Here is a 12,901-nt window from a genome sequence, read left to right on the forward strand (position 1 = left end):
AGTCAACAGAAAAATAAAGACTGGGTTGGTTTGTTTGTTTGTATTTTAAATCAGTGAGTTGCTTTTTTCTTTAGTTGTTCTTTTTTTTTCTTTTTGAAAGCTTTTGTAGCTCTTTTTGCCTTAAGGGGATAGGGGGTTTTTTGATTTATTTTTTTTTTAATAAGGAAAAATAACTGTTTCTGTAATGACTTTAGAACTGCTGAAGGTAGCAGAATACATTTATTTATATGGATGGAGATCAAGGACAAGTGCATCTTTCACTGTATTTATAACCTTCAGGATTAATGGGCTTGAAAATAAATACCACTGATTTTACATAGGCCACTGCCTGACCTGGGCATCCTGTGCATGTGCTGTTCAGTGCCCCAGGTGTAGGAAGTTTCTTTTCTTCTCCCCCAATTCTTATTTTGCTGCTTCCCCTTTGTAGTTTTATAGAATTTCTATTTCTCTAGCTCTTGTTGTGCCAACAGAGCATACAAGATTGCATTGGCTCATTCCTACATAACATTAAATTAAATGCATTTTTCTTTCTGGATTTTAGCTATGGAATGGACAGAGTCATGTCTCTTGATTTAAGTATTTGTTTCTCAATTTAATTCCAATGGTCTTCTTACAAATTCCCTTGCCTTGAAGTGCCTTGATGCAATAAGAACTCGCAAAATACTGTCCCATTCCATGCTGGTTCTTGACTCCCTGAGGGAAAAGCAGTGGGTGGAGTGATTTTCCTCCTGTTTTTAATTTGTTGTTTGTTATAAGAACCATTATGCTCAGAGGTCTCTCTTTCTCAGGTGTCTGGCATGTAATAAAAACTTAAACCCAGATTGTAATTCCTGGAAAAATTAGCTGGTTTTCAATGAAATCACCTGCAAGCTGTCTAATTATAATTCCTTTAAGAGTTCTGCTTCTGTACTTTTTTGTTGCTGGTATAATTCATGCCCTTTCTCTGTTACACTGCCTTATCTTGGATGTCGCTCTGTCTAAACTGTTCTTCTTTGTCCAAATAACAGGGTTCACATGCTCTCACCCTTCTCTGGTGTCAGTAACATCAGTCTTGGTCTCTTATTTATCCTGTTATTATTAAAGCCTCCCTTTTTAAACAGTAGATATTTATTTTTCCTCAAAATGCAACATTTTCTTCCTGTCATAAAGCAAGTGACTTAAAGATTTTCAAAGGCTCTTTCAGAAAGGCTGGGAATTAGATTCTTGTGGAGACCTTAATAAAAAATTGAAGACCTCATGTATTAACATACATTGATTTATTCATAGTGTTTCATTACAAATAAGTGAGGATCCCATAATATCAAAAAAGGTGAGGAGAGCAGCAGAGCACGGTACATTATATTGACAGCTCTGTTGAAATTGAGCTGCCTTGGGATTGAATTTGGAACTCAGGCAAGGAATTGGCTGGTAAATAAGTCATGAGTTTCCCTTGAAGTGTCTGTACATCAGGAGGGTTGCCATGGGTGAGCACGCTGAGCTCAGGCAGGTTTCAAGGTGTGCTGGCACCAGCTCCAGGTGTACTCAGGACATCCTCCAGGTCTGGAGCCCTCCTGGCTTCAGCCAGGTGTAAACCAGGCTGCACCACGTGTAAATCTGCACTCTGAGGCTCATAATGAGGGCAGGGAAGGGTTTCCACAGAGACAAGGGCTTTTGTCTAAAGACATGGTGAACTTTATTTCATTTAAACATATTATTTCATTTCAGCGTATTCTCTGTGGCACAGGGAAAGGCCTCCAAAGCTTTTGTTGTCAGAAAAAGGCTTCCATTGTTTTCAGCTGCCTTTTGAGGAGATGATTTGCCAAAAGGAAACGTATCCATGTTTGCACTGAGGGTTTTCATGAGCTGTGGGGGCTGCAGGGGTGATTCTCATGAAAATCCTGCCAGCCGCGCTGTGTGCTCTGGTTTGACAACAGAAGTTCTGAGCTTGGGAACATAAAGCAACTCTTTACATCTTTTGTTGTAAGTCAGCACGTGCTGAGGCTTTAGCCGAGAGAGGAAATTAGTTTTTCCCTAAGTAAAGCCTTGGAAATGTTGGTTTGACAGCACCCAGACAGAAAATGGCTCATGGGAGATACGGAAACCACCCTGAAATAATTCCTCGTGTTTGCAGGTCAGCCTCGAGAGGTGACAAAGCAGGGGAGCAGGGACAGGCCAGGCACAGCAAGCCCCTCATCACCTCCTGTGCTTGTTCTTCATTTGCAGATCACATACAAGGCTGTTGGGTCTCTGGATCCCAGTGCTGACCTGTCCAGCCAAAGAGGGAAAGTCTTCAAGCTGCGGAATGAAACCCATCACCTTTTTGTGGGATTGTACCCAGGCACCACCTACTCATTCACCATCAAAGCCAGCACAGTCAAGGGCTTTGGGCCACCCATCACTACCCGGATTGCAACCAAGATTTCAGGTACTGAAAGAAAAAGAAGAAAAAAAAATCTAGGGCTTTGTGCTTCAAACTCAAAGCTGATGTATAAAATTATTTTAAAGTACTCAGCTTAATGTCTCTCCAAGTTTCATAGAGCAGAGTTTTGAAACAGCCACAGAGTTTTGTTTATTTGGGTTACAATTACAGTGGTTAATTTGTGGGTGTCCTAAGTATCCCTGGATATCTGTGGAGCATTTTAAATGAGAACCATCATTAGTTCCACAAATGAGCTATCCTTATAGTAATTATTGTTAACATTATCTGCCTGGCTGGGGAAACTCCTTCCATAATGTGGTTTTTATTTTCAGGATGTACTAAAATGGATGTAATGAAGTAATGGAATTAACAGTGCAAAGAGACTAAAAATAAGGGAGGAAAGCTGTTTTTCTTGGGTTTTTTAATGGGTAAGAGCAGACAGAGGGCTTGAGGCACATAAGAATATGAAAGGCACTAAAATAAGGAGCCAATGGCAAAGAGAAGGTGTGAAAAAAAGGTAAACAGGGCAATTATAAAAAAATTACTGTAGTTGTGATATTGGGCAGATATATGTGGATTTTAACATTTAGTTGATAGCACTAAAATAGATTTTTAAAATAGGTTTTCTAACAGAGAGAAATGCTGTCATTTTCTGGACTATTTTAACAGTTTTTTTCAGTAAAGTCAAAATACACATCTGGAACATTCAGGATACTGGTAATGCTTGAAATTATGGCTGGTTATTGTAGAAAAGATTGCAGTACAGTATAGATTTTCCACTGCCCTATTTCAAAATCAGTTAATAATAGCAAGTTGAGAGCAGTAAGTGACAGGGTAAATTTTAAGGAAGCAAAGCACATCTCCTCCCTCTGCTCGGTGTTTGAACCCTTCACATTCAGCACTCAAGCCCTGAACCACTTGAAGTAAAAGCCATTAAGTGTCCAAACAGCTCCTTGGGCTGTTGGGGGCTCTGCAGCCCTGCTGTGAAGGGACAGCACAGCATGCACTCCATTCCCTTGTGACCAGAGAAATAAAAAACCACAGCAATGGTTGGGGGCCTTTTCTCCTCTGATTCACTTTCTTTGCATTTTATCATCCCATGAGTGCTCAAATTGTGTTAGCAGCCTGCATGAGTGCCAACTGTATGCAAACTGAGCTTAGTTTATTGACTTTTTTACCCCCCATCTCCCAAATATCTGGCTGTCAACAGGTGGGTACAAACTCCATGCAAGCATTAGGGTTGTCTCTGGCTTTAGATTCTCTCATTGCATGGTCAAGTTTCTGATACATTTTCCAAATAATTTGAAAATTACCATTAAATTTGCTCTAAGAGGCAGCCTCAAGGTTATTAGGGAGAAGAAGGATCTTTGCACTGACAGGAATGTCCTTGTAGGCTGTATTTATTTTTTTTTCACATGGAAAGACACCAGTGCTGTAGCAATGTGTGTGTATTTGTTTCCATAAGTGCACTAAGTCATGCTGTAGCACCGTCCCCCCTGGCCAGAGCAGGGGCTCAGCGATTCCTGCTGTGCCATCGAGGCCAGCAGGTCAAGGGAGGGGATTTTCCTCCCCTCTCCTCTCCTCTCCTCTCCTCTCCTCTCCTCTCCTCTCCTCTCCTCTCCTCTCCTCTCCTCTCCTCTCCTCTCCTCTCCTCTCCTCTCCTCTCCTCTCCTCTCCTCTCCTCTCCTCTCCTCTCCTCTCCTCTCCTCTCCTCTCCTCTCCTCTCCTCTCCTCGAGACTTCACCTGCACCTCTGGATCCAGCTCTGGGCTGCTCAGCACAGGAAGGACATGGAGATGTTGGACTGAGTCCAGAGGAGGTCACAGAGATGCTCAGAGAGCTGGAGCCCCTCTGCTCTGAGCCAGGCTGGGATAGCTGTGGGTGATCCCCTGGAGGGGAGAAGGCTCTGGGGTGACCTCATTGCAGCCTTCTACAGGAGCACTTAAAGGGGCTCCAGGAGAGCTGGAGAGAGACTTTGGACAAGGACCTGGAGTGACAGGACAAGGGAATGGTTTTAACCTGGCAGAGGGCAGGTTGGATGTTAGGGAGAAATCCTTCCCTGTGAGGGTGGGCAGGCCCTGGCACAGGGTGCCCAGAGCAGCTGGGGCTGCCCCTGGATCCCTGGCAGTGCCCAAGGCCAGGCTGGACAGGGCTTGGAGCAGCCTGGGACAGTGGAAGGTGTCCCTGCCCATGGCAGGGTGGGGACTGGATGATCTTTAAGATCCCTTCCAACCCAAACATTCTGTGATCTCCAGCATCTCCAGTGATCTTTGGTGTGGAGGACCACTGGGGATGTGTCTCCTTTCAAGGAGTCACTGCTTCCCCTTGATGGAGAGCACCTTATTCCAGAGAAATCCTTCTTAAGCAGTTGACATTCACTCTGAACACATTCCCAGCTTATTGACAGGGAAGCCAGCAGCTGAGCTGATAATAGCAGCCCCCATTCTTGACAGTTTTCAGGCATTTAGATAAAAATCCTGATTGTAAACAGGATTACAGTGGAAATCACTATGAGAGGATTAAATATGGGATCCCCCACAATGCAGCTTGCCCTTGTGAGCTACAGATGAACTATTTGTATGAATTCTTCTGTTTGATTTATACTTTAAAGTTATTTCAGCAAAACCTGCATCTTTGGAACAAACTTGGTGCTGCTCTGACCTCATGATCTTGTCAGGTCTTCAGCGCTAAAACTTGTCCCAGAGAGATGCCTGCTCCTGGGGAAGGAAGAAGCAATAAGTGAAACATATTTCCTAAGGAAAGTTGTCCTACTTTCATGGAATGGTCCTAAGAGAAGATAAAGCAGAAGGAGAAACTAGAGTTTGGCTGGGTGGGATTTTATTCAGTGGGTTTCTGTATATTGCTGGGGGGAACACATCAGGGATGGGGTTGCCATGGCTGGGCACTGCCCGAGGGTGGCACTGGGGTCTCTGCAGCTGCCTGGTGAGTCAGCAGCATTTAAGCACCAGGGTAAAATATCCTGGATTCGGGTGCAAAAATAACCTGGCTAATTTGTGTTCCTCTCTTCTCATCTTTTGTGCTTTCTAGCACACCCTCCAGCTAATCATGGGGACCAGATTAAGTCTGTGCATTAGAATCTCTTAAGATGTGAGAGGGCAAATCCACTGACCAGAACAGGAGAAAAGGTTCAGGATTCAGGGGTACTTTTAGCTCTGCCACTGATTCACTCATCCTAATAGTTTGGGTTTTTTATCATGTCTGTGCAGTTTCCTTTCCTCACTTTAACACTGAAGGAATGATCCCATCTCAAGGCCTTACTAAGTCTTAAAAATTCAAGAGAGGATTTTCAGAGCCAGCTTGAAGATTGTCCCATTCCCGTTTCATTGGAATGGAAAAAGAGTGTACAAACATTTAAGCAGTTTTGATCATTCTGGTCATAACACTGGGAAGTATTTTGATATTTCATTTGAGAAATGTTAATATAACGTTGCCATCCCTACCAAAGGCAGTGGCTGGTGCTAATGAAGGCGTTCTTTGCTCTGCTGCAGCCCCGTCCATGCCGGAGTATGACACGGACTCTCCCCTCAATGAGACTGACACCACCATCACCGTCATGCTGAAGCCTGCTCAGTCCCGGGGAGCACCTGTCAGGTGAGTGTTTTGTCTTTTCTCTTCACACTTCCCTCCTCTCCTTCCTCCCCAGGCTTCCCTTACTCCTCTCTCATTCTGCTCTGATAATGGAGCTGCCGAAAGCAAGCGCTGACTAAAAGGCCAACTCAGCTGTTGATTCTGCCTTTCACACTCCTTTCATGAATGCTTCAGCCTCCTTGCCTCCCGCTGTTAACCTCCAGGAAGGATTGCTGCTGGCACTGTCGGGGTTATTACCCTCTCAGCATCACTTCAGATGCCTTTGCAGCGCTGGAGCACAGCGGGATGTGGAGCTGGAGACTGAACATCCCCACACGAGGGTGGAGGAGGCTCCAGGTCTCCATCCTGCCCCCTCTTCCATGATGAACAAGGCCTGCTGGTAACTATTCTAGGAGTGCCTGCCTTATCTTTAATGCTTGTGGAGGTATTTGCTCAGTTTCTGGTTTTAACACACTTCTCACACTCGTAATCCAGCTGTGCTGCTGGGCTGGCTGTGCAGTGAAGTCCAGAAAAAAAAGGAACTTTGATTTAGTGAGGCTTTGCTAGCAGAGACAAGCAGATCCTGCTGTGATTTACAGATCACAGAATCATTAAGGTTGGAAAAGACCTCCAAGACCATCGAGTCCAACCTTTTACCACTCACCACCTTATCAACCAGCCCAGAGCACTGAGTGCCATCTGCAGTCATTTCCTGAACACCTCCAGGGATGGTGACTCCACCACCTCTGTGGGCAGCCCCTTCCAATGGCTGACCACTCTTTCCATGAAGAAATTCCTCCTGATGTCCAGCCTGAACCTCCCCTGGCATAGCTTGAGGCTGTTTCTTCTTGTCCTGTCCCTTGTGGGAGCAGAGCCCGACCCCCACCTGGCTGTCCCCTCCTGTCAGGGAGTTGTGCAGAGGGAGAAGGTTCCCCTGGGCCTCTTTTTCTCCAGGTTAAACAACTCCAGCTGCTCCTGACATGACTGAGTCTCCAGCACCTTCCCCAGATCCCTTCCCTTCCCTGGACACACTCCAGCCCCTCAAGGTCTTTCTTGCAGTGAGAGCCCAGAACGGGACACAGAACTCAAGGTGTGACCTCACCAGTGCCAGCTACAGGGGTGCCATCCCTTCCCTGGTCAGTTAGGGGCAGGGAGCTGCCCAGGCACCCATGGCATAGAGGGGGCACCTTGCAGGGAACCTGCTGCCTGTCTGGGCTGGGTGCTGCTCTGAATGGGGACATGCTGATGTGGGACACTCACCTGCAGGTCACTCCCTCACTTGGAGTTCTGTACTCATCATTCTCCTCCATATCAGTGAATTTGTGTTTGGTGCAAGGCACCAGCACAGATGAACAAATTTCCCTTCTGAGCCCACACTGCCTTACCTGTTTCTGCCCCTCATCCTGCCAAGCTCCCCTGCTGACAGCAGCAACTGGAATCACTTATAAAAATAGTGGGTCCTGCCTTGCAGAGGAGGCCAGCACAAATTCATTACCTCCCTGTGGGATCTTCAAGCTTTTACCTCCAGTGTTCACAAGAGACTCTTGAAGTTTTTCCCATGGGTGTTTAAAAAACACCATAGTTCTCCCTTTCATAAGGTGTTTCTTTGATTTTGGGTTTCTGTATCCCATTGACAGGTTCTTAATTCTTTTGAGGGATGCCCACTAAGTATTCAGGAGCAAATTGCTCTAGATGCAAACCACTGGATTTAATTAAATGTCCTATATCAGCTGGTGATCCCCCAGTTCTGTTGTGGCTTGGCCCCAAATTGCATTGACAAGCTAAAACAAAACCAAAAAAATCCATTCCTTAAGACTAAGCATCATCCCTTCTCTGGTTTTTCTGAGTAATGTATTTCAAAGTTTGCCTTTCAATCTCTGGTACTCCATATGAGCAAATTTAGGAGCCTATTTTCTGAGTCCTTTAGGGATGTTTTTTTCTGCTGGAAAAGAGCAGTAAAATCACACAGCTTTGTTTTGTTTTATTTCTTTATATGGGGGAACATTCCTGTATCTCGTTTTACCACCTGCTGTCTTTGCAGTGTCGCTATTTTGTCTTTTTATTGAAAAGTCTTGTGATTTTTCTCGAAGTCGATTTACTGCACTTTAACTGCATTCAGTGAATAATGCCTTTTCCAGCAAATGCATCTGTACATAAAATTGGTAGAGATTTTTTATAAATTTTCACTCTGATTTCTTTAATTGCATCGTAGCCTATTACACATGTTTGCAGAAAGTGCAATATTTACATGCCACATCTAAGTGATACAATTATTTCCTATAATGAGTCCATTTCATTGACTTACAGATGTGTGTATGAAAAGCAGAAGGGCAGGAGGAGTAAGGGGGAGGGAATCTTGGGGAGATCTTTAGCTTTTTATTAACTCTGACAGGCTCAGAATTCTTCCCCTGTAGAACCATCCAGACTGTTCTTAGGCTAACCTTAATAAATCCAGTTATTTCAAGCTTTAATTCTCCTAGCCTCTTCCCTTTTCTTTCAGTCTGTTATGCACACTGCCCCATTTGTGAAATTCTTCTCAAAATACCATTTCCAGAAATGATCCCATTCCCTCAGAGGGACATAACACGAGTAACTTATTGTGAACTGCTTTTGGCACCCACAATGCACAAGAATGAGGTGGTTTTTCCTCCTCAGTGTGTTTTATTCATTCAGCTGAGATCAAATGTGTCCTTTTGGCTGTTGTCTGGCTAGATGTTCTACCTTTTGGTTGTGTGGGGTTCATTTCCCTCATTAATCCCCTCTTGGTGGGATGCCATGCTCTCCCCAGTTGCTGAAGGCATTAAGGCAGGAGCTGAGACAAAGGGATGAGGAACCTCCCAGCCCAGCAGTGAGATGGTGCAGGGGATCCTGCCCAGTGGGAATCCTGGTGGGATGCCTTCTCCTGGCCTCCCTGGTGGATGTGGCCATGCTTTCCTGGATCCTTCATCTCCCAGCCTGCCTCAGATGGGGCTGAACAGCTCCTGAGAGGAGACTGAAGTGGATTTCCCTCACACCTTCCTAGAAAAGCTCTGCTGTTCAGGGCTTTCTCTGGGCAGGAATAGGTTGATCCCTTATCCCACCAGCCTGACAGTTTCTGCTCTGCAGTTCTCCAGTTTTCATTATGGTCCTCCCAAATGGTGACGATGAAAAACAATTAATATACAGTAATTATTCTAATATTTTGTCTTCTGTTCAGGGGATTGTGAGTTGGAGAACATGTGGGGGTGTGACGAAGGCAATATCTGTACTTGGTCTTGAGTTATTTCATTCTGCTGTAGCACAGAGGTGGAGCATGGGCTGCAAGAATATCTTCAGAATAATACAGAAAGATATTTAAAATAAGATTAATTGTATTTTCATTCATCTGAAATGAAGCTACACCAAATCCAAAGTCACTTTCAGCATTAAGACACCTCTGATGTTCCCCAGTGCTCATGATAAATAATTTAAATGTGGCTGTTTATAAAAGTAACGATCATGAACTCGGTGTTGTTAATGATCTATAGATCACAATGAGGACTCTTTCATGCAACCTAATAGGATTAATATAAACTTAGATATTCTTTGATCTATTTTGTCCTATTGCCAAAAGAAAGGTGAAGCCTGGGCAAGCAGAAATATTCTCCCTTGTGGCACAGGCATTTCATTTTTTGCCTTCATTTTTCGTGGTATAACCTGCAGAGTTTGACTCCACATTGTCCTTTAAAAATAACTTTTAGGTGTTCTTATATCAATCTAAGCCATGTGAATGGTGCTATGATTGATTTGCTGGAGGCTGACATTCATCTATAATACATTCACAAGAGGAAGGAAGAATGCAAGTGTTCTCAATCTTTACTCCTCACCTCTTTCCTGAAAACCTCCAATGTGATTTTGAGGATATTTTTGCCTTTGAATCTGTTATTGTCAGGAGGGCTGAGTTAGTCCTTCATAGATTATTCACATATGACATCTTTAGACCTCTATTTGAGAATTTATATCCCACTCCCAGCTTGGAAATAACACTCTGAGGGGTTTTATCTGCAGGACATGTCCACAGGCTGCTTTTTGTGTGTTGGATATTTGAAGGTCCATCTGCTTTATTAACACGCAGTTGGTTCTGTCAATCTACCTATACCACTATTATGGAGAAAATCAAATTTCCAGAGCATGTGTTAGTTCTGAGGATTTCAGAGCTTAGATAAATGCTCCCCTTAGGTGTGATTGCCTTGTCAATACCCTGCGCTGTGTGGTGGAGCTGTAGGACACTGCAGAAGGACGTTCAAGAAGAGCCTGCAATTATTTTGGGGTGGGGTTCAGAAAATAGAAAACTTTTTTGTTGGAGCAATATGGATTTGGTCTCTCTTCCTGCAGTTCTCAGAGGTGTGCCAGTAAATAATCTGTGATATTCTTTTGTGTGCTGCCAGCACACAGGTACAGATGGGTCAGTTTATTAATTTACATCTTAAAGGAAATATGTAAATCTGAATAAGAGAAGAGAGTTTAAATATTTAAAATATATTAAGGACTGAGCAAAGGTGGAATAAATATTTTCATATCAACAGCCAGCCAGGAGGAAAAATTAATTTCTATAGACCAAGCTCCGTGTTACACTTGAATGTTATTATTTGATTATTGATCTTCCAAGCATGAAATAAAGAGAAATTTTGTTATACATGATGCTAAAAAATTTAAGAGAAGACAGATGTAGTGTGATTTACCAGTACACCGAGGAACAGTGGGTTTTTTCTGGTTTTATACTCAAGTTATTCTCCCAGGAAATAATCCTTTTGGATGTATTTGTGTACTTAGTATTCCTACATGCAATAATGATTAAAATTTTCTTGGAAAGAAGGGCCATGCTATCACTTCCATCTTATGTTAGAGAACTGAAAGTAGCTAAAACTTGTCCTTCTATCAGCAACAAAGTAAAAATGCAGAATATTTGGAGCCACAGGCTCAAAATTTAATCTCCAGGTAGTTCTTTCTTTTCTGTGATTTTGGGCATTCCCTGTTCATCCTGAGCCTGCCGTTCCTGCATCCCTCTCCCTGCACCCTCGGTCTGATTTTGCCTTTATTGCAGAGTAGCTCTTCCCAGCCTCACAAAGGAGTGGTTTGCAAGCCCAGTGACCTTGATTCTGTGGTGCAGAAACTCTAAATTCACAATATTTGCTGGTGCTTTTGTTTTGCTTTGCCACAGGTGACTTTGGTTTGTAGATCTCCTTTAGTACAGAGGGAGCAGTGCTGCTTAGATCTCTGCTTTGCAGCTTCTTAGTGGCATCACATGAGCCTGCCTCAGGCAGTTATGCTGATAATTGATTCATTAATGCCAGAAAAGGGTGGCAGTTTCTAGTTCTTAAAACTACCACATAGAGAGCCTTGTATATGAAAATAAAGACTGGAGTGAAGGAGCAGCAAAACAATAAAAAGGGTGCTAAGGGTGAAATTTTCATGCCCTTGGTAATTCAGAAAGTTAGACTCCCTTGAAAGGCACATTGTTAGTACTTGGAAAATAAAATTCCTGCTCTGCTTTTTCTGAGCTCCTGTTTAAATGTCTGCATCACATGAGCTGGTTGATTCAATAGAGGGCAAGCAGTCGTCACTTTTAATTTTGTAGTATTTAATGTCATCTTTTAATTTTGTAGTATTTAATGAGAAATGAGATTATCAATCTAGGCTTCTGATATTATAAGCCAAATTATCTGTGTTAATTAACATCTCCTATAATATACCTCAGGGATATTGTTCTGAAATCATTCAAGCTTAGTTTCTCCTGCCTGACACTCTGTCTTCAATTTAGCTAAGAGTTTGGAGGTACATAAAGAAGTTTCTTCTTAGAGATAAACCAGATCTACATTTTCTTCAACTGTGTGTGAATGTGAGAGAAGGAAATTGAGAATTTGGGCGAAAGGCATTTAGTACTTGAAATTATTATGAATATTAGAGGTGCTTTGCTTATTGTATCAGGAGAAAAACAAAATGGAGATACGGGTGTGTAAGGTACAACTACAAGTATCAGGATGGTGATACTTAATTGTCTAACTTTTAATCTTTTGTGTAACATGGCAGAGTTAATTGAGTAGGGGCTTAAAGGTTTTGTTTAGTTCCCTGAAGAGTCAGGTGTGAGTCCCAAAAAGTGAGGCTAAAGGGCATTTTAGGTCAATTTTCTCACCTGGTACAGGAAATGCATTTTCCTACTGGATCAGCACAATGTGCAATTGAAATTCAGCCCCCTAAAGGGGACAAATTTGCCTTTTACCATTTTTCAGCCATCCCAACCACGGCCATTTTCACAGCCCGGGTGACCTGCTGTGTCTTTGACCATTCCACAGGGAGCTTTGGCAGTGGGCAGAAATGGGAGAGGAAAACCATATTTGGTGTCTATTTGAATGATAATATTTTAACAATCAAATTACATATGGAGCAAATTCTTTGGTGCCAAACAGCATTTTTTTTAGTGCTACAGGGAGGCTTTTGCTAACAGTTTTTAGTGTGGTGAAGACCTGAGAATACTGAGTAGGGGAAAGGAGATTTTTTGAATAAATCCTTTATGCTGGTTATGTAAACTGCCAGATTTAATTCCAGCAACCAACAGGTTAATGAATTCTGAGCTTTAAGTGGACATTCACAAATTGATGGCCATCTCATCACATCAACCTGTCACCCTATTAGATAAGGGAACAGGAGAAAATACCCATGGTTCCAGTTTGAGGGTTCCTTTTCCCAAGACATTTCTTTCCTCTCAGAGCCACTGTGCCCCTTCCTTCTTGTCACAGAATGAAAGGGTGATAAAAAGCAGCATGAAAGACTTCAAAAATCAGAAACTCTGACTTCCAGGAGGCGTCACAGTGCCAAGCCTGTGAGAGCTTTGGATCAGACCCTTTTGTGGGATGAGCTGAGCTGGGCCACAGCTGCTCAGGGGTGGGAAGCCCACAGG

General features: G+C 43.2%; 1 protein-coding gene across 11 annotated transcripts in view; it reads left to right on the forward strand.

Annotated features, from left to right (window-relative positions):
- PTPRT (protein tyrosine phosphatase receptor type T) overlaps positions 1 to 12,901 on the forward strand; it is a 445,906-nt gene that overhangs the window by 328,006 nt on the left and 104,999 nt on the right. For all 11 annotated transcript variants that reach the window (XM_064391854.1, XM_064391853.1, XM_064391856.1 and 8 more), the window contains exons 10-11: positions 2,203 to 2,404; positions 5,907 to 6,009. In XM_064391854.1, coding sequence (XP_064247924.1) covers positions 2,203 to 2,404; positions 5,907 to 6,009 — 305 coding nt within the window. The remainder of the gene's footprint in view (positions 1 to 2,202; positions 2,405 to 5,906; positions 6,010 to 12,901) is intronic.

Source organism: Passer domesticus, chromosome 16 (genome assembly GCF_036417665.1).
Source record: "Passer domesticus isolate bPasDom1 chromosome 16, bPasDom1.hap1, whole genome shotgun sequence".
In the NCBI taxonomy this organism is placed as follows: Eukaryota; Metazoa; Chordata; class Aves; order Passeriformes; family Passeridae; genus Passer; species Passer domesticus.